This window comes from Oryx dammah, unplaced genomic scaffold (genome assembly GCF_014754425.2).
Source record: "Oryx dammah isolate SB20612 unplaced genomic scaffold, SCBI_Odam_1.1 HiC_scaffold_11211, whole genome shotgun sequence".
Classification (NCBI taxonomy): Eukaryota; Metazoa; Chordata; class Mammalia; order Artiodactyla; family Bovidae; genus Oryx; species Oryx dammah.
In genome coordinates this window covers 94,606-118,585 of record NW_024080604.1, presented here as the reverse complement: position 1 = coordinate 118,585, position 23,980 = coordinate 94,606, and the positions used below count along the sequence as shown (strand labels likewise).

Below are 23,980 nucleotides of genomic sequence, written 5' to 3'. Positions count from 1 at the left end.
GTGGGTGTCCCGTAAGTGTCTGGTTTGCCCACTGGATGGGTGGCAGGGCTAATCAGCCATATGGGAGCAAAGGAAAAAGGACTCAGTGGTTTTGGTCTGAATTTAGTTTTGTTGGGGAGGGGCATGGGTGGGGTGGAGAGGAGGGTGTGTGTTTTGTTTGGGCAGAAGTTTCAGGTGTCTGGAGCTATCTGGGTGGAGATGTTGGGAAGGCAGTAGGTACACATAAACCACAACAGGTCTGGCTGAAGAAAGCAGTCGGGAGACGTCAGGCTGTTTGCAGATAGTTACGGAAGCAGTGGAAGTCGATGTGAAGAGCATGAAGTGTAGAGAACTAGAGGCTAGGTGTAGGGGGCCACCGGCCGAGGAGAAGACGCAGGAGCACCTCGTGGCAGGGATGAACCTCTCGGCGTCTCGGTCTCGGCTCAAACGCGCCTTCCCAAAGCACCTCGCGAGCACCCGTCTATGCATGTCCGGCGCCGCCTCTCGCCACCTCGCTGGTCTCCTCCTTACATCACACTGAAAGTTTAAATGATGTGTTTGTACTTCTTTGCTTGACTGACGCTGCCACTAAACCGCGCTGAGCAAAACCTTGTTTATTTTCTCTACTCGTGGCTCTCCGGAGCCCACCACAGGGCCTGGCACAGAGTGCAGTGTGGGTTCAGAGATATGTGTTTGAATGAAGGGGTGGTACAGTCAACCAGTCCATCAACCAGGCGGTCAGCTGGAGCCGTAAGAAGGACATGTGGAGAGCTGTGCCCACCAGGCGGTGGGGGAGAAGACTCTCCTAAGGAAGGAGGGTCCCCAGCATGGATGGCTGCTAAGGCCACATAAGATGGGTTTAGGTACATCGATGTCCCTGAGTGCTGGGTACTGATACCAGCTTTAGCCAGATGGAAATGGGGTGAGGAGAGGGCTTGCCTTGCAGGCCTGGGGCCTTGGCTTCAGGCTAAAGCTGCTTCCCCCACACTGAACCCAGACCGCAGGCCTGCCGTCACGGCATACACACACCCTGGCGACCAGCCCACGTCCTCCGAGCTCCGTTATACCAGCGTCATAATCTTACCCTGGTGGCCTCGACCTTCTGGGCTCAGGCTTCCAGCCTCAGGCGATCAGACATGTGCGGGCAGCCTAGAAGTTTCTGTCACTGCCCAGACGCATTCCTACACCCACCCCTCCATTCAGTTCTCTGAAACTATTTTTCATGAAATTAAGCAAGTGACCTGCACTCCAACAAAATTTCTTAGTCAAAGAAACTTGGGGAGTTGGAGGGCAAACCCCCTGCAGTGGATGGCGAGGGTAGTGGGGCACATCTTCACCGCGGGCGTCCCAGGGCTCCCGTTGCGGGCAATCACCTGTATCCGGGTGCCCGCTCGGGAGCCAGTGTCTGCCCGTCTGCACCGGGAGCAGGCTTTGTTTTCCCAAATCATGTATTTTTGCCCTTTCCCTCAGTAAAAATGCATGTTCGTTACAACTGGTGGTAGTTTCATTCCCAACAAGCCTGGGCTCCTGCAGGGAAGCGACCCTTGTCTGCCTGGGGCCTGTGTGTGTTCTCTGCCCGCAGTAGGAGCCATCAGTCATTCATGTAGCCGCTTGCTGAGCGCCGTGCTAGGGATAGGTGTGTGAGACCCAGAACCTGCCCTCAGATCACTGTGCTCGCAGGCTCACGCCCTTCATCCCCAGAGTGACATCCCCACTTCTAACTCTGACCTGCAGGCCCGTGGAGCCTGGAGAGCCCCCACCTCAAGCCTTGCCCTTCCCGACTCTTCCTGCTTCCTTCCCGCTCTGGCCACACAGGCCTTCCCTGCTATCCCTCAGACCTGACCAGCGCCTCTGAACTCAGGGTCCCTGCATCCACTGATGCCCACTCATCCTTTCTCTCACAGTCAGTCTGCTCTCCCCTCCTCACAGCCTCTCCCGGCCCCTCGTGGGGTCCTGGACTGTCCCTCACGTGCACGCTGCTTGGCCTCCGCTCCGCACACGTGTCCCTCCCTTCTCACCCCACCTCAACCCTCTTCATCGCACTTAGCCCTCCGTGATGCCACCTCCCACGTGTCCCTCCCATCTCCCCCACCTCATCCCTCTTCATCGCACTTAGCCCTCCGTGACACCACCTCCCGTTTGTCTTTACTTCCTTATGTGTATCACCAGTCTTGGTCAGTTCTTGTGCTGGAATGCCAGCTCCACGTGGGCAGGGACTTTGACTCTTCGACATAGCGGTGCCCTCTCACAGGAGGCTTCCAGAGAGGTGAGTGACAGGGAGCGACTTGGAGCTTGCGGTTGTTTGGAGGATGCAAAGGGAACAGAGAATGCCTGCCGATGGAGCACACCGGAAGATGGACAGGGGCCACAGCCTCTGGTGGGAGCGTCAGAATGTGCCAGAAGTCACACCTAGGCTGACAGCTGAGGGATAAGTGGGAACAAGCGGGCACAGAGGGGACAGGAGGAGAGTGCGGTGGGCACGGCCGCCCCCGCCAGGACCCCACGGAGGGCAGGCCTGGGGACAGCAGGAGGATCAGCTCACGAAAGCCCAGCAGAGCACAGCCCCTGCACATCCATCAGAACTGGGTGGCTGCCTCTTCTTACTCCCGTGCCATTTTCCAATTCAATTGCTTCAGCAGGGAAAAAAGCTTCCATTTATAAACACTTTTATAGGAAATCATTAAAACACATCCATTTCATTATGACTGCTGTATTTGCAAACCTCCATTAGCCACCCAGCTTGGCTAATTTTGAGCTGGATTTTATATACAGAGTTGGCTGCAGTATATTTGCCAATTTCCATTTAAGATAATAGGAGTAGTCCCTTCATCAGAAATCACTTGTCTTTTGTGTTCAAACCCACTTCGATAAGCTGGCTCCAGGGCATGGTCCTCAGAGCCTGGACAAGGCAACCCGCAATGCAGAAGGTGCTTTGACCTACCTAAGCAGTCCTATACAGGAGAAAGGTCCCGATGGTGTCACATTGCATCTTCAAGTAAACTGCATTACCTCTGTTCAAACCTAGTCACGAAATCATTTGTAAAATAAAGATAATTAAGTAGACGAAGATAAAGTAGTAGTTATGGCTTGGGATTTCTGTTTCCTCACCTTGGCAAAGAGTTCTCGTTAAAAGGGAGGCTGCAGATCATGGCTGACGTGGTTTATTCACTTACTTTGTGTTGAGCATTAACAGGCATCCTCAAGTTCGGTCCTCAGTCTTAAAGGAGGCACTATAGAGCTCCTTACCTGTGAAACTGAGATAACAGGAGTTCAGAGAGGGCAAGTCACTTGTCCAGGCTGCACAGCTAAGCACTTGTTTTCGTTCCTGACACCCATGTATCTATAGGTGGGTTTCCTTTCACAGGAAAACATACCTTTGGCTGGTGTGCTCTGCTTACCACCATCCTGTGAGGTCTCTAGAGCTGGCAGCAGTATTTAGGGAGCCACTGTCTGATCAGAGCTCCTGGCTTACTAGCAAAGTGTCTGCTGTTCATTGAGACGCTGCAGATCTCCAACTTAGCTCCCACACCCTTAGACCAACCCATGCTGGGTGCTGCAGCAGAGCCAAGCACAGATGTGTGAGATGGCACTGGTCATGCTAGCTTGCAGGTGGGTGGTGGGGGTGGGGGTGCATTCCTTCCTGCAGGCTGTCTTCCCACCTCTGTTCATGGAACAGCAAAGCTGGTCTGGAGCAATTGTCTGTAAAACAAAATCCCTGACCCCATGGACCTTTGCACAGGCTGTGATAGGTTCTGCTCCTGTATTTTGAAATTTCTTCTGGGTTTTGGTGAGAAAGTCTTATTTGTATGGAATTTAGCAGTGCTGAACTATCATCCTTTAGGGAGGGAAGAAAGCGTATGCCCCCGTGCTTGCTGGTGTGATCATTTAGACAGAGATTTCCTCCTTATGCATAGTTTTTGGAAGACAACCAAGGAAGAATTTACACATGAAACCTGGCTGTTTGGCACAGCTGTGACTATGAAATACGTTTAATGTTAAAGCCAGATTTTCCTGGCTTAATGGACCATGAGGCTTAATGGCTCAGGAGAAATGTTCCAAAGTGTTGAGCAGCCCCTCCCAGTGGGGAGAAAGGGGATTTGGGGCAGGGAAGGAAAGACAGTCCTGCCTTCTCCAAAAATGATTTCTGCAGAGTAGGAGAAAAGTATTTACAAAGGCAGGGCAGCCTGTCCAGAGAAAATTCAATTGCTGTTAGGAATGAGGCACTAAGGAGGCAGTTGTCCTCTGGCAGAGCATGTTTAAAGGAGAATCAGATTCTTGGTAACCTGATTCTGAAACTTTGCAAAACCAGTCCATAGGTTGGCAATGTTAGACAGGACAGAAACTAGCACCCTGACTTGGCAATGAAACAGGCCCAGCCCTGTGCTACTTTTTTTTTTTTTTTTTGTCTCCTTTAATTGGGCGACTTAATCTTTCCCAAGAAGTTCATGAAAACCCCTGAAAACCAAGCCCAGGGCAGGCTTCGAAGTTTCAGACAGTGACTCACAGAAGGCTAAGGTGACTATGTCCTTCCTTGCGAGGATATGAGCCTGGTCAGACAAGGCCTGTCTGCGAATGTGACCATGGCCATGTGGCCGAGGAGGCCACCTAAAATCATTCCAGAACTTTCCTTAGAGAGGAACCAAGCTTGAGAGCAGACAAGATTATTGCCCCACGTCATCTTGTGTCACTTTGGACTGTTTCCCTCAAACTACTGTTCAGTGGTTTTGCAGCCCACAAAGGAGACTTGAGATGTAAGACAGATATGGAAAGCCATGGGTCATGTTTGTTCAGAATGAGCTCCCTTGACTCTTAGGTTCAGGAACTCCTCTTCTAAGGTAATGAAGTGCAAGTCGCTCGGTCGTGTCCGACTCTTTGTGACCCCATGGACTATACAGTCCATGGAATTCTCCAGGCCAGAATACTGGAGTGGGTTGCCATGCCCTCCTCCAGGGGATCTTCCCAACCCAGGGACTGAACCCAGGTCTCCCACATTGCAGGCAGATTCTTTACCAACTGAGCCACAAGGGAACCTCCTTCTAAGATAAGCAGCCTTTATTTTCTAAACAGACTGTATCTCCTTAGGTTGGATTGTTCTTTCAGTTGGAACTCATATTTTCCCTTAAAAGCAGCAACCTAGACCTCTCACCTTTTGAGATGGACTGCTCTCCGTCTGTGGAATGTGTATCTCATGATAAATCTAGTTCTTACCTAGGGGGGAAAAACACCAAAAACTCCCCAGCATCACAGACGTAGAGAACGGACGTGTACACGTAGAGGGCAAAGGAGAAGGTGGACGAATTGAGAGAGTAACATTGAAACATACGCCTTGCCATGTGTAAAATAGATAACTAGAGGGAACCAGCTATAGAGCTCCGGGAGCTCAGCCCGGTGCTCTGATGACCTAGAAGAGTGGGATTCTGAGGGCGGGCAGGAGAGGGGACATATATATACTTAGATCTGATTCACGTTGTTATGTGACAGAAACCAACCCAACATTGTAAAGCAGTTATTTTTCAGATAAACTTAAAAAAAAAAAAAAAAAAAAGTCACACAGGGGTGTGAGCTTCCCAAAGCAGCCTCGGAAAGTCTATTTTATCTGTAAGGGAAATAAAGTACGGGCGCTCACTAGTCTTGATGCAGGCCCAGCCCTTGCTGTGGACCTTGTTTTTGGGAGGAGAGGTTCTATGCACATCTTCCGCTTTCTCCTGCTGCTTTGGAAGTGCCCCGCCACAGGCAGAGCCGCGGGGCCTAGGGAGACCCCCTGTGTGCCGGCCCCGTTCACTCCTGGGGCTGGAGCCCGCCTGCCTCTTGAGCTGAGATGGACGATCCAGCCTGGGGAAAGGCCCACTTGGCCTGAAGGGTAGTAAGCTTTGGGGGAAATGCTCAGAGGTGGGGTCCACAAGCTGGGCAGGCAACTGGGGGGCCTTGGGGTGCAGTGAGGGGCTGGGGTTTGTCCTCTAAGTATACTTCTAACTGTGTCTTCAGGGTAACCTCTCAGAGGCACAGGTGCAAAGCCATCTTGAAGGCTGTGCATGGAGAATGCCAAATTGCCCCTTTCTGCCCCTAAGGCTCCTCACCTTTGCAGTACTGGGTATTTTCTTACTCTTAGTTCAGTTCAGTTCAGTCGCTCAGTCGTGTCCGACTCTTTGCGACCCCATAAACTGCAGCACGCCAGGCCTCCCTGTCCATCACCAACTCCCAGAGTTCACTCAAACTCATGTCCATCGAGTCCGTGATGCCATCCAGCCATCTCATCCTCTGTTGTCCCCTTCTCCTCCTGCCCCAATCCCTCCCAGCATCAGAGTCTTTTCCAATGAGTCAACTCTTCACATGAGGTGGCCAAAGTACTGGAGTTTCAGCTTTAGCATCATTCCTTCCAAAGAACACCCAGGGCTGATCTCCTTTAGAATGGACTGGTTGGATCTCCTTGCAGTCCAAGGGACTCTCGGGAGTCTTCTCCAACACCACAGTTCAAAGGCATCAATTCTTTGGTGCTCAGCTTTCTTCACAGTCCAACTCACATCCATCATGACCACTTACTCTTAAAGCTGTGCCAATTCAAGTGGTTCGTCTTCACAGAAGTAGAATGATCACATGTGCACTTGAACGTCTCTCGGTTTGTTAGAGCCTTGCTCTCTGGAGCCCCCTGTCAGAACTCTTCTGCCTCCGAGGCCGGGGTGGAGTGGGTGATGGGATCGTGTGAGGGCTGTGGCAGCTGAGAGGAGGGTCCTGAGGGGGCAGGCGTGAGGCCTTCACGCTGTCGAAGGCTGAGTGTACTGCTGTAGAAAAACACACTACGTCAGAACTGCACAGCAGCAACAGCAAAGACAGAACACATCCCCGACAGGTGAGATGTGCTGTAGTGGAAGTCTTTGGGGAAAGAAATACTGAGGAGGCTCTGCCCTCCCAGTGAAGTCAGGGCCCAGCAAGGGAGGGGCTGGCTCCTGCTGCTCTCACCCTGAGCAGTATCTGTGTTCTTGGGGGTGATGTGGGTGGCATTCCTGTTCTTGTAGCTGGCTGAGAGATCAGTCATCATACTGGCCCCTGAGTTAATCTAGCCATCAACATTTCCAAGCTATCAGATCTCTTTGCCTTGAGAGTTGCAGTATTTGTTTTCACCTCAACTTTTTATTCTGAAAAACTTTAAACTTACATAAAAGACACAATGAACCCCCTAAACCTTTTGCCTAGACTCACCAATGGGTAACATTTTACATTTGGTATTTTTCCCTCTTGCACTTGGAGAACGTTTTTTCCTAAGCAGTTTGACAGTGAGAGGCAGACACCATGCTGCTTCACCCTAAATATATGAGCACCAGCCTCTTAAAAACAGGGACTTTCTCAGTCCTAACCACAGCACCTTTAGCCCACCTGAGAATCTGACCACGGGTGGAATACTAACTACCTGTGGTCCACATATAAACTCCCCACATGCCCCATTCCTGCCTTCTGTCACCGTTGCTCAGCGTCCAGGATCAGTCAGGGCTCACACATCTGTTTAGTTACCGCGTCTTTCTTCTCTCCTTTATCTAGAACAGGTACCCACATTTTTGTCTCTCACGACACAGTCATGTTGAGCAGGCCAGGTTAGTGGTGTCATAGAAAACCCCGCGGTCTTCATGATCTGTTTTCTTATTTGAAATTAACATTTTTTTGCAAGGATGTGCATAGGTGATATGCATGTGTCCTCGCTACTGAGTTGCAGCTGGAGGTACAGAATGTCCGTTTGTCCACTGCTTGTGATGTTAGGATGCTTTTAGACTATAGCATCATTCTCATGAATCCTCGTCAGTAGACACAGACCCTGTGTACGTGATGCAGGATGTAACTTCTGTGAATATTCTCTTGTTCCTTTCCTCTCACCCCCTTCTGTCTTCTACTTCGCACTTAGACCCAGAAGCTGACTCTTGTCATTTTCTATGTTGTTTTGTCCTGGCTTTGTCGGTTCCTCGCTGGGGTTAGGGAGGGCCATGCTGCATGCAGAGTGGATGCTAGGGCTAAAAAGGAAGCCTAAACCCTCCTGGATTCAGCCAGTTTCAGCGGTGGGGCCTGGCACGACCCAAGCTGCTCCCTCCCTAGGAGGTCACCTCTCGCCTCTTAGCAGAACGTCTGTCTTGATGCTGGGAGAACCTGTAGCTCTTTCTTGCACTTCAGTGGCTTTACAAGGCATGACATGTGCCTGGTCAGAACAGCAGTGGGGGGCTGTGGGTTAGCCCTTGGAAGGCCACATGGGTTCTAGTTACAGCCTGACGTGCCACGCTCACACCGGAGGGCTTTGGGGCGTTCCCAGTAGGCCTACAGCTGCTTCTGTTTCTCAGACCAGCTGAGATTCACTGTGGCTAATATCCTTGCCTTCCATGGAAGCATCCTCCTTGGGGATCCCTCTTATTACCTGAAGGCCTTCCTCCGCTTTAGCAGCCTGTGGTCTCTCACTTGATAGGTCTTTGATTTGAAGATATTTGGTCAATAAGCAGCCTCACAAAAACTTGATGCTTTTAAAAGTTGGCTTAGAACAAGTCTTTCATCTCTTTCACACTTTAACTCATGCGGACTTTATTAAGCTCTCCTCCACGCTTGGTGGTGTGAGCATCTCCAAACACGAGGATGGATGAACAGAGTCCCCATTCCCCAAATCCAGGCTTCTTAGGGTCCATGTTTGAGATACCAGGTAATTACAGGGACTATGATGCCTCAAAGAAAGAAATAGGAGACTATAGGCAATCAGGGAAGGCTTCCTGGAAGAGGAGACTTTAAGGCAAAGCTTTAAAAAGAGCCATTATGGGCTTCCCTCATGGGTCAGTGGTGAAGAATCTGTCTGCCACTGCAGGAGACACGAGCTCACTCCCTCTTCTGAGAAAATCCACACGCTGTGGAGCAACTCAGCTCAGGGGCCATAACTGTTGAGCCTGTGCTCTAGAGCCTGGGAGCCTCAACTACTGAAGCCTGCTTGCTCTAGAGCCCAGGATCCGCGACCAAGAGAAACCCCTCCAGTGAGAAGCCCGAGCACTGAAACTAGAGAGCAGCCCCCACTCACCACAGCCAGAGAAAGCTGGCACCGCAGCGAAGATCCGGCACGGCCAGAAGTAAATAAGTAAGTTCTCAAAGTCGTCTTTGAAAAGAAAACAAAACCATCGTGAAGAAGAGAATGAGAGGCTTCCAGACTCAGCGGATACGTCACTCTGAAGAGAGTGCCGAGCCCTCGGAGTAGTTACATTTGAAGTTGGGACAATATTTTGGAGCAGGTATCTTCTGGTAAGTGCTCGCTGCTTGAAATCAGAGGAACAGGGGAATATTTCTACTTTCGAGTCTCTTCAGCTGTATTTTTATTTGGGTTAGGGTTTTTGCCGGGGGTTCCGAAACAGTAGGGCCAGCTTTTAACACTGGATTCAAAATGAGCCAGTTCTCCTATAGTTTATCGTATACAACACTGGGGAGAGGCCTGGTTGATCCTGAGGGAGAAAGAGGAAAACTAGCTTTGCCCACCGGTGTTTGTTTAACCAAGCGACACTGCTGATGAGGCTTCGTCCCCGTAGCCGAGAGTGTCCTCTGACCTCCTTACCAGGTTTCCCAGTTACTTCGGTCTCCCTCAAACAGCAACGTAAAAACCTAAGCTCTGGGATCTCATTAGAAAAATAACCTGAGCTGTCTCTTCCAATTAGAAGTCTTACTGGGGTCCCGGGAAGGGTGCTGTTGTTTAGAAAAGACAGCAGCAGCAGCTGCAGCGAGGGAAGTGGGCAGAGCAATGGAGAGTGCAGCCTGCCGAGTCCAAAGGGGCCACTGCTGGCCACTCCACACGTTGCTGTCATGGGAGGAGCTGGGCCCATGATTGCCCCACCTTCTAATTTTACAGAAATAGCTGTAAATTCTAATAATGTTTAAATGTTGGCAATTAACTCAAGAATCATTTTGGTTTTGTTTTTTTTAAAAAAAAAAGGTTGGGCCAGATATCGAACCCTAACATCCAATCAAAACCCCTTTTTGGCTACTGGAGGTTAGTTTGCTCCTCTGGTTCTCTGGTTGAAGGGAGATGTCATTCCATTTATCCTTCTGTGTCCTGGTTTCATCTTTACAGCCAATTAGGCAACTGGAAGGCAGAGTGCCAAGACTGTGTGAGCTTAGCCCATGCCAGAATTCCCTTTACATTGTAATTGAATGGTCTACAGCTTAAAGTTAATTGAAAATTAGCATCAGAAGAAGCCATATGAAATCTGCATGTGTGAGCTGTGGCTGAAGAAACTGGCAGTCACATCGCTTCGCACCACCTGTGCCGTCTCGTGCACCTGAATTCTTTGAGCATCTATTGCTAAGAACACGCCGTCTCCCTTGTTCTGCTTCCTCCTCTCTGACAGGAGATCTCTGATTTTTGCCATGGTCACCGGGAAGCTCAGGACTAAGTAGAAGAGTCAGCCGCAGCAGCTTTGCTAGCCCCATCTGCTTCCTCAATCTGTCTCTGATCCCAGTCTTGTGTTTTCCCAAATGACCTCTGGGGGAGGAACATGTGTTTGATACAAAGGGCACCCTCTCTGCCCCGTGGATATGGAACCGAGCCATTGCCTTTCCTCCAGGAGGCACAGCACAGCCTGAGGTGCCGCGGTGGGTCTGCCTCTGGTGACCCTTCACACCAGTGACCCTGAGAACGTTCAGAGTTGTGCAGCCATCGCCACTACCCATTCCCAGAACTTTCTTATCCTCCCAGACAGAAACTCTGTTCATTAAGCAGTATTGCCCCATTCGCCCAACCCCAGTAACCTCTCTTCTGCTTTCTGTCTCTATGAATTTGCCTGTTCCGGGTACCTCATATAAATGGAATCATACACTTGTCCCTCTGTGACTGACTTATTTCACATAGCCTAATATTTTCAAGGGTCATCCATGTTGTAGCAGGATCAAAATTCTGTTCCCTTTAAGGCTGAGTCATATTAGATTGTGTGTTTATGTCATATTTTGCTTGTCTGTTCATCTATCAACAGACACCTTGGGTTAGTCCATCCTTTGACTCCTGTGGGTCATGCTGCTATGACCATTGGCTTAACCGTTTTAAAGTGTACGGGTCCATGCTGTTAGCTGTATTCACACTGTCATGCAGCAGAGCTCCAGGACTTTTGTTTTTACCTTAGAGAACTGATAGTGTACCCATCAAACAGTGCCTGCTCCCAACCCCTCACCCTCCAGCCCCTGGTAACCACCATCTTACTTTCTGTCTCTGTGAACTTGACCACCTTAGACACCGCATATAAGTGGAATCATAAAGTATGTGTCTTTTTGTATTGCTTGTTTCCCTTAGCTTAATGTCTTTAAGGGTCAGCCATGTTGTAGCACGTGTCAAAGTTTCCTTCCTTTTTAAAGCTGAATAATCCTTCATTGTGTGTATATACCATACTTTGTTTACCCATTCATCTGCCAATTGACACTTGGGTTATTTCCGTCTTTTGGCTATTATGAACAATGCTGTTATGGACGTGATCTACAAGGATCTGTTTGAGGTCTTGCTTTCAGTTCTTTTGGACTTGTACCCAGCAATGGAATTGTTGGATCACTTGGGAGTTCTATTTTGACTTTTTGAAGAACTGCCATGCTGTTTTGCAAAGCAGTCGCACCATTTTACTGTTCCCACCAGCAGGGCACAAGGACCCCAGTTTCTCCGCTTCCTCACCAACACCTGTTATTTTGTGTTGTTGTTGTTGATAGTAGCCATCCTCTTGGGCCTAAGGTGATATTTCACTGTGGCTTTGATTTATAAATGAGGCACCTTTTTGTCTGTTCTGGAATACTTGTTCCCTGTCTGAGCTTGTCTTGCACCTCTGGTCCCTTAACTGACACCTTTGGGTCTTTTACAAAGACTCCGACTTCCTTGGCCTTCAAGGTGGAAGCTCCAGTGCCTGGTAGGGAGCTGACTGTGCAGGGCATTGGAGGCCAAGGGAAGGAATTGAAGATGTGTTCTCAGTCTGCATTGAGAAGATGCCACAGACTGAGGGATAAGGCCACTCACGTGGGGTGAGTGGTGGTGAAGTGACAGCATTGATGGGGCACCCAGAGCATCTGTCCTGTTGGCCACCCCGTCATCCTGTAAGGCCCTGAACTGGGAACAGTGACAAAAGACAGCCAGGTGTCACCTGATCACTAGTGGGGCTTGTGTAAAAGCTGTGGGTAGAAGGCGGGAGTGTGGGGGGCTCATCATCAGCCTGTGTGATACGCGCTGGGCTTCCTAAGACCAAGGAAAACATCTGTCGTTCTCTGAGTGTGAACAGAAGATGCCCCTGAGCTGCAGTCTACATGTTAACTTAAATGCCTCCCTCCGTCTTCTTGATGCCCTGTCCTGTACTTGCATCATGGTATCTGCGCTTACTTTCCCCAGCGTGGTGGTGGACAGCTGGGAGAGAGGGCCGTGGCTTTTGCCACGTACACCTGTGAGCTCCCAGAGTTGAGAGTCTGGTGTTCATCTCTGTACCCTGCTTCCAGCCTGAGCCAGGGCTCAAAAGCTAGTTCAAGAATGAGAAAGACTGATCAGACCCCCACACTTTCCTCCTGTTCCCTGTAGCTCAGCCTACTCAGGACCCAGTCTGGTGGCACCTTCTCCAGGCCTGCTGTGAAAGCCCATCAGCAGACATGTCCAGGATGATCATTTCATCAGGTGGGGCTGTGCTAGGGAAATCCTTATGAATGGCTGAACAGAAGCATCTTCCTTCCTTGCCCCGCTCACGAGCACTTACTCACGCAAATAATTCAGGAGTGTGTGTTAGCTCCAGCTCAGGGTACCAGGAAACCCAGCACCTCAAGGTAATTGATCATTTGGAGAAACTTCTCCGGTTGTTAATGGAATTAACACACATTTCCACAGCATATGTGGATACTCAGGAGCGCCACTCCTGACTCTGGACCTCTTTGTCCTGAGTTAGCGGTGGGCCCCTACCCTCCATCTCCAGAGTACTTGCGCAGTGGGGATTGTCCTCCTGTTGTCTGCAGCTCAGTGCGTGATCCATATTGAGGACAGAGAACATAAGGTGCGTGTAAAACATCTGCTGTTGACAGTCCTTGTTTCTAGTCTTGTTGGCTCTTAAATTTGTAATGATGTGGTGTTTAGATTTGCTCACTTTAAAAATAGCTTATGACGGCCTATCCTGTGTTGAGATAAAGTGAGGAGGAAGATCAAAGTCCCTTCTTTCTTGACGCTTACACTTGAGTAGAGGACATGACCCACACCTACATCAGAGCAGATAGTGATACTTGCCATGGAGAAGATAGGATCACAGGACAAGGACTGAAGGGGAAGAGGTGGAGCCTCGTGCCTCAGACAGAGAAGAGCTTGGAGAGGAGGTGGCATTTGAGCTGAGAGCCGAATGTAAGAGGAGATTTGGGTGGAAATCATTCTCAGCAGAGGAAACAACAAAGGAAAAGGAAGCTTTGTTTGGTGCAGACGGGAGATTGGCATCTTCCAGGGATGGAGGGAAGCAAGAGTGTGCATATAGCATAGTGATGAGGCGGAAGGTTGACAGAGCAGACAAGGACCAGCGAGACCAGTGGTTCCCACCACGAACGCATGTTATAGTTATCTGATGAGCCTAAAATTTTTTCCAGTGCCGAAACTCCTCCCCTGGAGATTGTGATCTAACTAGCCTAGGTGGGGCCTGGACACTGGTGTTTTATAAAGGCTCCCCTGGGAGTTCCATGGTACAGCCTGGGTTGAAACATCAACAGCATTGATCATGCCGTCTTATAGACTCTGGTAAGGAGTTTAGACTTCTGTTGAATGAAGGGGAAGCCATATAATGGTTTGGGCCGGGGAGTAACATGGTCTGGCTTATGTCCTTAAGAGACTCACTTTAGCTACAGTGTAGGGACTAGAGGTGGGAGGTTATTCAGGTGGTTCAATGGAGAAATGATGGTGGCTTGGACCAAGAATGGTGTCAGTGAAAATGGTCCGAAGAGGTCAGTTTGGGGGTGTTTTAGAGGTTGCAGTCATAAGATGGATTGGGTTTGGGGTGTAAACATAAGGAAACCAAGGTGTCATGAGAGTTAACCAGAATAACTGGGTGGATAGTATTGCTACTCACAGAGCTGGGAGAGGTGGAGAATACAGTTTGGAGAAGAGGGTGAGTCATTTTCATTGGTTGCAGTGAAAACATCAGACCTCTCTTCTGTCTGGATTTAGGTGCTTGTTGTTATATGGCTTCCCTGTAGCTGCTGGGGCTTCCCTGTTGGCTCAGTGGTAAAGAATCTGCCTGCAAGTGCTGGAGACGTGAATTTGATCACTTGGTCAGGAAGACCCCCTGGAGGAGGAAATGGCAACCCACTCCAGTATCCTTGCCTGGGAAATTACATGAACAGAAGAGCCTGACGGGCTACAGTCCACGGGATCACAAAGAGTTGAATGCGACTTAGCTAAACAACAGATATAGGCAATCAAATAAAATTAAACAAAATATTCTGAGAAATCCTCTTATTGTACTGCTGAGACTTTCTTGAAGCCTTCTACAGGTAAGCAACAAAGGCAACTGGCTGTTTTATTGCATGGAACCAGTAATGAGAAAGGACAAGGAGGGAAGTGTGAAGACTTGAAGCTTCTTTCATGGATGTAAGGGAAAGGTATCCTTTGGTAAATTACTGTACTTAACAGCTGTCTTGCTATAAGAATTGAATGGTGTAATGATACATAGAATCCAAAATAGTCTGAGATATGCCAGCAAATTTGGAAAACTCAGCAGTGGCCACAGGACTGGAAAAGGTCAGTTTTCATTCCAATCCCATAGAAAGGCAATCCCAAAGAATGCTCAAACTACCGCACAATTGCACTCATCTCACATGCTAGTAAAGTAATGCTCAAAATTCTCCAAGCCAGGCTTCAACAATACATGAACCATGAACTTCCAGATGTTCAAGCTGGATTTAGAAAAGGCAGAGGAACCAGAGATCAAATTGCCAACATCCACTAGATCATTGAAAAAGCAAGAGAGTTCCAGAAAAACATCTGTTTCTGCTTTATTGACTATGCCAAAGCCTTTGACTCTGTGGATCACAACAAACTGTGAAAAATTCTGAAAGAGATGGGAATACCAGACCACCTGACCTGCCTCTGGAGAAACCTATATGCAGGTCAGGAAGCAACAGTTAGAACTGGACATGGAACAACAGACTGGTTCCAAATAGGAAAAGGAGTACGTCAAGGCTGTGTGTTGTCACCCTGCTTATTTAACTTATATGCAGAGTACATCATGAGAAACGCTGGGCTGGAAGAAGCACAAGCTGGAATGAAGATTGCCGGGAGAAATATCAATAACCTCAGATATGCAGATGACACCACCCTTATGGCAGAAAGTGAAGAGGAACTAAAGAGCCTCTTGATGAAAGTGAAAGAGGAGAGTGAAAAAGTTGGCTTAAAGTTCAACATTCAGAAAACTAAGATCATGGCATCTGGTCCCATCACTTCATGAGAAATAAATGGGGAAACAGTGTCAGACTTTATTTTTATGGGCTCCAAAATCACTGCAGATGGTGACTGCATTCATGAAATTAAAAGATGCTTACTCCTTGGAAGGAAAGTTATGACCAACCTAGATAGCATATTGAGAAGCGGAGACATTACTTTGCCAACAAATATCTATCTAGTCAAGGCTATGGTTTTTCCAGTAGTCATGTATGGATGTGAGGGTTGGACTGTGAAGAAGGCTGAGTGCCAAAGAATTGATGCTTTTGAACTGTGGTGTTGGAGAAGACTCCTGAGAGTCTCTTGGACTGCAAGGAGATCCAACCAGTCCATTCTGAAGGAGACCAAAGCTGGGTGTTCTTTGGAAGGAATGATGCTAAAGCTGAAACTCCAGTACTTTGGCCACCTCATGTGAAGAGTTGACTCATTGGAAAGACTCTGATACTAGGAGGGATTGGGGGCAGAAGGAGAAGGGGATGACAGAGGATGAGATGGCTTTATGGTATCACGGACTCGATGGACGTGAGTCTGAGTGAACTCCGGGAGTTGGTGATGGACAGGGAGGCCTGGCGTGCTGCGATTCATGGGGTCGCAAAGAGTCGGACACGACTGAGCGACTGAGCTGAACTGAACTAATTGTTTGTATTACATGTGACTTTAAGGGGATTTTTTTCCCCCAACAAAATTATCTTTTAAAATACATCGAGTTCACATTAAGATTTTAATGAATTTTCTTTTCCTAAACAGGCCTTGGGTGTCTCACAATTAAAAATAACCCAGATTTTAAAGTCAGAATCAAATTATTAGAATTGCTTACAAGGCATTCACATGGAAAACAATATGGAGTTTGTTAAAACAGTTTGTTTTTCCTCTGAAGGAAGAAGGTGGTATAAATTGCAATGGTAAAGCCTGTTTGGTTATACCAGTCAGAAGAAAAAATCCTGATTATAAGCTGACTGAGGGCACAAACTGTTGCTTATACAGTTTCTGTTTTTAAACAACAACAAAACACCTAGTGTCTGTGCTCACTCTGGGGTTTGTTTTGTTCATTTAGTAGTTATCTTTTTAGCTAAAACTCTCTGTGAAATCAGTCCTTATCTGAATGACTGAGCAGGAAGGTTGACCAGAAGTCCCACAGCCCCTCCTGGGACACTTCTTCGTTCTTACTAGAGAAATTTGAGATGTAGCTGCCTTTGAGTGAAAAGTGAGAGAATGTAGCATGGCATGGCTATCTAGAAAATGGCCATGGTTTGAAACTCCTTAAAGCCTTTGCATTGGCCTCAGGCCTCAAAAGGTGAGGAGCCTGGGCAGTTAGGCTGCATAGTGTTAAACTTTGGCATCCAGCTCCACTACCGTCCATTGTGCCTAAATAGGTTCTTCTCCATAACCAAAACAGAGAGCGCTCGTGCCCACCTTCCTGCTTAACTCATGTCCATATCTGCTTGCAGATAACTGCAGTGACCTGAACTCGGAGCTGCAGAGGGTGCTGACGGGGCTGGAGAACGTGGTCTGCTGCAGGAAAAAGAGTGGCTGCAGCCTCTCGGTGGCGGAGGTGGACAGACACATCGAGCAGCTGACCACGGCCAGCGAGCGCTGTGACTTGGCCATCAAGGTAGGACCCCCCCCCCCACTCCCTCTGTGTGACTCTCAGATCATATGAGGGAAGTGATCAGATTCCTTTCATCTAAAGTGCTGTTTTTCTCGAATATCTATTAGGGGGTGGGTATTTCTGAAAAGGCCATTCAAAAGTCAGGCCACCAGGGAGAATCTGGAGCCCTGTACATTTCTGCTGGGTTGAATCACGTCCGAGAACGTCATTTGATCAATAGTCAAGATCACTGTCTTTGCAAAAATGACTACTTCCTTGGAAGCTATGAGACTAATAGTATTGAACCATGTCATTTTAGTGTGGTTCATCATACAGCGTTCTGAGGTTGTAAGATTAACTTGGAAATTTTATTAAAGCTTTCAGGCTTCTATAATATTATTTCTAGAGTTATCAATTCATGGTGCTAACAAAAGGCCTGAATGAGTCATCTATCGTGAGCATAATAGATTGGGCCTCAGTCCTGCCTTTGCTGTGCATTCACCTTGGGCTTCCCTGGTGGCTCAGATGGTGAAAAATCTGCCTGCAATGATACAAGGAGGGAGACCCAGGTTTGATCCCTAGGTAGGGAAAATCCTCTGGAAAAGGTAATGGCAACCCACTCCAGTATTCGTGCTAGAGAATTCCACGGAAAAAGGAGCCTGACAGACTACATACAGTCCATGGGGTCACAAAGAGTCAGACACGACTGAGTGACTTTGACTCGCTGACTCATCTTACTGCTTAGGGAGCACCAAGTGAGAAGAATTGGCTGTATCTGCACAAACTCACCTTGAACCATGGGAACATCAAGTCCTCTTGATAGAGGGCCTCTGGTATCTTTATATTACTTCCCTAGAGCTTAGTGACCTAGGCACTAAGCTGAAAAGTTCACACTGAAAAGTCTGAAAGGAGCCTGTGTCAAGGGGAAAGGTGATGTTCTCTGAAAAATGAGGACTAAGGGCCCAACTTTCTATTGACAGGAATCCTGGATTTCACAGAAGAGCTGTGGTATCTCGAGGTAAACCATGATTCATGTTAATAATACATCTGGTTTCCCATCTTTATTCATCACAATTATAAATATATAGCTGATGTGGTTTAGGGGAAGCAGCCACTAGTGTTTTTCTCTCTGGAATCTCCAGGCCCTGTATATGATTGTAATGTCAGCATGGGTACTAGCCCAAGCCTTAGCATCAAGGGGAAGAGGAAGCCACAGGTTTCTGCCAACCAGCAAAGGACAGAGCAGGCCCTAGAGCGGGATTGAATAGGGCAGAAGTCTCTGATTTGAGAGGAAGGACAAAGCACTGCATTTGGAAGTGGCAGCAAGATTTGGGTAACTGTCCTCATCAGGGCACCAATGTGAGCATCCAAGAGCAAGCACCCTGTGCCAGCTAAGTCGCTTCAATCATGTCCGACTCTTTGCAACCCCGTGGGCTGTAGCCCGCCAGTCTCCTCTGTCCATAGGATTCTCCAGTTAAGAATACTGGAATGGGTAGCCGTTCAGTTTTCCAAGGAACATCCCAACCCAGAGATTGAACCCCAGTCTCTTACATCTCTTGCATTGGCAGGCGGGTTCTTTACCGCTAGAGCCACCTGGAATGCCCTGCACCCTTAGGCCACCTATTTCCTGTCACATCTCTTCATTGCCTTCTACCCCAACAGGGTAATTCCACCTCTTCCTTCCAAATCATTTGGGGTGTGCTTCCTTTTCCAAAGGACAGTAATCACGAATGAATAGTTTCTGAAAGTGAGCAGAAGGAGTTCTTCCTTTTCTTCAAATTTATATATGTTTCTTCTTCATTAAATACTGATATTTTCAGTGAGTTTAAAAACAAAAAAACTCTCCAAGTACTATCAAGATACTATTCTTTTTAAGCTCATAGCTGTCGTGTTAATTAAATCCCTGCTGTCTTAGAAACCTCTACAATGAGCTCCCTCTTTTCTGTGTCACTGAGGTTTATTTTCATCTTTCGTATCTTGGGATTGAACCTCATTCACACCTTCTGGTTCTGATACGACCCTAAAACCTGGAAGTGGTGATGTCACCCATTGTATCGCTAAGCTGGAGCATGGGAAACCTGTGATTTAGGAAATTTCAAGTTAGATCTTGTATGCAGTCTGCAACTTCGCCTTTGCTTTATCAGGATCACTAACTGGCTTGCCATCTGGTTATGTGTATTCACCGACTCTGGAACGTGGGTGAAGGAGATAAATGTCTGTGTGGCTGTTCCCACTACAGACAGACTTAAATACCAGAAAGAGACTGTGTTTTTCTCATCAAGGGAGACTGCGGGGGAACACAGACCATAACCCAGGCCGTGACAGAGCCTCTTCTGAAAATGGGGAGAGGGTGACTGGGGGGATCGCCCATCTTGATTACTTTCTGCAGGGAAGTGAGCGTGGAAGCCACCCCTCTGTGGACAGTCGCACACGACTAGCCTGTGTTCTCCCCTTCCCCTTTTTCCCAGGGAACTCACTTGCCTTGTCTCCGTGGCTCTGTTTTCCAGACAGTGGAGGAGATCGAGGGGGTCCTCGGCCGGGACCTGTACCCCAGCCTGGCAGAGGAGCGGTCCCGGTGGGAGAAGGAGCTGGCGGGGCTGAGGGAGGAGAACGAGAGCCTGACAGCCATGCTGTGCAGCAAGGAGGAGGAGCTGCACAGGACCAAGGCCACCATGAATGCCGTCCGGGAGGAGCGCGACCGGCTGCGGAGGAGGGTGAGCGCCGGCCCCTGGCGGGGAGGCCGGCCCACAGGCCAGCTGCTTGAGCCACGGGCACCCTGAGGGTTCGGTGGCATTTCTCCTCTTGTGAATCACCATACCTTTCCGGGTATGAAGTCATTCTTGAGAGTCATCTGAAAGTGCTGAGGCGGGCAGGCAGGATTTTTTTTTTTTTAAACACTCTTCTCTGCAATCAGGAAATCTTCATGGATGCTAAAATTTATCCTGGCACAGTGATTCTCAGCCATTCTCTGGGTACTCACATCTTCCCCAAGCTCAGATAAAAGGTTCTAACTTTAAGGTAGGCAAATAATTTATAATTTGCAAAAATATAAAGAATTTCCACTTTGCAGGTTCTTGTGATCATGTTTCTTTAGATTTATAGTACCTGCTCTCGTATATCCATACTGAAGCTAATATGAAATGTCCTTTAGACTCATTAAAGTTAATGTGAAAAAGTCACTCAGTCATGTCTGACTCTTTGTGACCCCATGGACTATAGTCCATGGAATTCTCCAGGGCAGAATACTGGAGTGGGTAGCTTTTCCCTTCTCCAGGGGATCTTCCTAACCCAGGAACCGAACTGGGGTCTTCTGCATTGCAGGCAGCTTCTTTACCAACTGAGCTATCAGGGAAGCCCATTAAAGTTAATAATCCTATATATATCTCTGTGTGTGTATGTTCTGAGTGTGTGTGTGTAATTCCTGGTAGTCACCTCTGCCTGCTAAATGGCCCTATGACCCAAACAGGTTTGAGAACCACTTTGTTTGGTGGTTGGTTGGAAATACAACCATTACTAAAGGAGTTGATGTTTCAGGATAAAAATGTTTGGCAGAGTTGTTAAGCACTCACTTTTCCAAAGATAGAGTTTTTTCTTAGGAACCCACAAGTATTTCTTTGTTTGGCTGTTAATTTGATCTGTCATTGGACTGGAGGTAAAGCAATGAATTCTTCAGTCAGAAACAGTTCCCTTTGAACTTCGCTTTGAATTACTAGGCCTGCTTTATTTACTCTTTCTCCATTGTGGCAGAATTAGAAGCTTGCTTTCTGTTGTGCTCTGACTGGTGATTTTGTGCACAAAGGAGGAAAAAAATACATCTTGGTCTTACCATCGCTCTTTAACTTGCTTCACGAAGATCAGTGTGTGTACACCATTCTGTTTTTAATCCCCACACAGTTTTCATATTTGCCATTGTGTGTGAATATGAAAGAAAGCCCTATCTTTGAATGTTATCAACGCTTTTCCTCATTTATGGCTATTGCCAGCATTTCCTAATGCTCATATCCGAATGTTATTTTGTCTAAAGTCACATGCATAAGCTTATTTTCAGAACCCAGCTGTATCAGATACCAGTCCTGGCAACGGCAGGTGTAAATCATTGCAGTCAGCAAAGACTTTATCTGGGCAAGCTGAGGACACTTACTTAGTGCTAAGGCCCACAGCACATGTAATTTCCTGGGTTACACTCCCTGATTATTATGACTAATGCCCTAATTAGGTGTGCTTGCTTTTAGCACGCACATTCTGTTGGTGCTTACTTTGTGAAGGAAATGTTGGTCTTAGGCCTAATTACATACTGTGGTTTAGAATAAGTTTCCTCCTCGAACTTACGATACTAAAGCACAAGACAGCACTTGATTGTGACTAGCAAAGGAGAAAAAACCAGTTTCCCTTCACTGAGTATTCTCCAAGCTCTGGAGGTCAGTCTCAAGGACAGCAGAGTCTAATGGTGTCACACTCTGCGCCAGGGCTCAGTGACTGCTTGGGGCCACAGCGTGACCCCCCCCCCCCAAAGCCACTGTGAGTCTCTGGGAAGTTACCTACACTCTCTGTGCCTCAGTTTATTCTGCTATGAAATGGGGATAATAATATTACCCAGTGCGGGAACACTATGTAATCCTCATGAATTATCTAAGTGCTTGACTAATGCATGGCACATAGCAGCTGCATAGAAACTATCAGTAATTGTTTGGGGTGAAGTCTAGAGTTACCTGTTTAGTAGTCTGGAAAGATTAACACCATACCACATTTTTTCCCTAAGAATCCGTATAGATCTGAATTTGTAGATGGACATTGAATAACTGCACGGACACACAGACACACATACATTGTACTCAAAACTTTTATTCTGATCACATTTATTATCTTGTAAGTTCTGTAGTTAATACAATTTTATATCAATGTATATGTTTATATTTTAATTACCTCCAAATAAAAATATATTAGGGAACTTGTTTGTCTTCTTCAACTGGAAATTCCCAGTTTGTATGTGTACCCATGAATTAGATTTATTTCTCTTTATTCCGAGACAGTTGTGGGTGTCAGAATCTGCTCAAGGCCACTGAATGCCAGTTTGCTAGCTTTTACATGCTGGATGACCTCTGCCTACCATGACCCAGTGTATTTCATTTCCCTGAGGAGAAATCTGTCTTTTGTGCCTGGCTGTCTTCTCCTCATGAGGTACAGCTCTGAGGAATGACTGAGGTTTGGTCAGTTCCATCCTTGTGGTTCCACGTGATAACATGGCTGGTTTGCCTTTGTTGTCTTTCTGGCCACTCAGAATCCACAGTTCATCAAAGTTGCCTGGAAATCAGTTTTGTTTTTTTTTTTTTCATTGCCCACATTCACTGTATAGAATTTGAACTGATCAGATCAATAGGATTGGTGCTTACCCCCTTGCCTGTAATTAAACAGAGTGCTCTCAGTAGATTTTCTGAGCCTTGTACATGATTTAATTAAATTAGACCTTTAATGTCAGTGAGCAGATTGGGCTACTTGGCAGAGCAGTAACTAAGGAACAACAGGCAGACAATTTTTATTATTGGTCCCAGCTCATTATTAAATGAGATAATCATTTATTTCTGCATGCTCTGTAATAGAACCACTCATTTCCTCATGCATAAAGAAATGAGTTTAATTTAGGCAAAGTAAAATTAATTACCCTAGAAAGGGAAGCACTTGGCTTTTCATTCATTTATTCATTTTGTAAACATGACTGGTCGTCTCCTCTGTGCTGGGCAGAGGAAATATACTGATGAATGGGATATAGTCCCTGGCCTTGAGGATGTTTGGCAGACAGGCAAGTAAACAGGTCTTTACAATAGTTGTTGTTGTTGAGTCACTAAGTTGTGTCCAACTCTGCAACCCCATGGACTGCAGCATGCCAGGCTTCCTTGTCCTTCACTATCTCTGAGTTTGCTCAAACTCATGTCCATTGAGTCAGTGATACTGTCCAACCATGTCATCTCATCTCCCTTTTCTCCCCTTGCCTTCAGTCTTTCCCAGCATCAGGGTCTTTTCCAATGAGTCAGCTCTTCACATCAGGTGGTCAAAGTATTGAGCTTCAGCATCAGTCCTTCCAATGAGTATTCAGGGTTGATTTCCTATAGGAATGACTGGCTTGATCTCCTTGCAGACCAGGGACTCTCAAGAGTCTTCTCCAGCACCACAATTCAAAAGCATCAGTTCTTTAGCGCTCAGCTTTCTCTATAGTCCAACTCTCACATCCATACATGACTACTGGAAAAACCATAGCTTTGACTATGTGGACCTTTGTTGGCAAAGTAGTGTGTCTGCTTTTTAATACACTATGTAGGTTTGTCATGGCCTTCCTTCCTAGGAGCAAACACCTTTGCATTTCATGGCTGCAGTCACCATCCGCTGTGATTTTGGAGCCCAGGAAAATAAAGTCTGTCACTGTTTCCACTTTTCCCCCTTGTATTTGCCATGAAGTGATGGGATCAGATACCGTGATAATAGTTTTTTGAATGTTGAGTTTTAACCCAGCTTTTCACTCTCCTCTTTTAAATCATAAGAGGTTCTTTACTTTCTGCCATTAGAGTGGTATTATCTTCATATATGAGGTTGTTGACATGCCAACTGAAAGGGAGAAGGAACACAGAAGACACCCTGAGAACTCACAGAAAGGATCAGCCTCTCTCAGTTATGCATTTTTTTTTACCTAATTGTTTAGATCAACTGCCATGTAACATAAATGGTCAGTGTGTTCCTCAGATAGTTCAGTAAAGCAAACTGGATGTGACCACAGGCTCATGAATCTGTGTCCCATTGAATCATAGCCCTGAATCTGAAACAGGTGACACACATTCCTTCTTCAGAACGTCCTGCGGTCAGTTATATTTTATTATAGCAAAAATAGATGAATATAAATCAGAACCAGCCAAACTAAGAGACACATAGGTGACGTCTGAAAGAGGTCTGAAAACAAATCTCCCAGCTGTCGTCTTCCCCTGGAGTCCTAAAAGCTTTGCTCT

General features: G+C 47.2%; 1 protein-coding gene across 1 annotated transcript in view; it reads left to right on the top strand.

The window, feature by feature from the left end:
- LOC120861032 (colorectal mutant cancer protein) overlaps nucleotides 1–23,980 on the top strand; it is a 308,064-nt gene that overhangs the window by 213,533 nt on the left and 70,551 nt on the right. Inside the window, exons 5-6 of the mRNA XM_040236721.1 lie at nucleotides 16,849–17,012; nucleotides 19,496–19,702. Of these exons, the coding sequence (XP_040092655.1) occupies nucleotides 16,849–17,012; nucleotides 19,496–19,702 (371 nt within the window). The remainder of the gene's footprint in view (nucleotides 1–16,848; nucleotides 17,013–19,495; nucleotides 19,703–23,980) is intronic.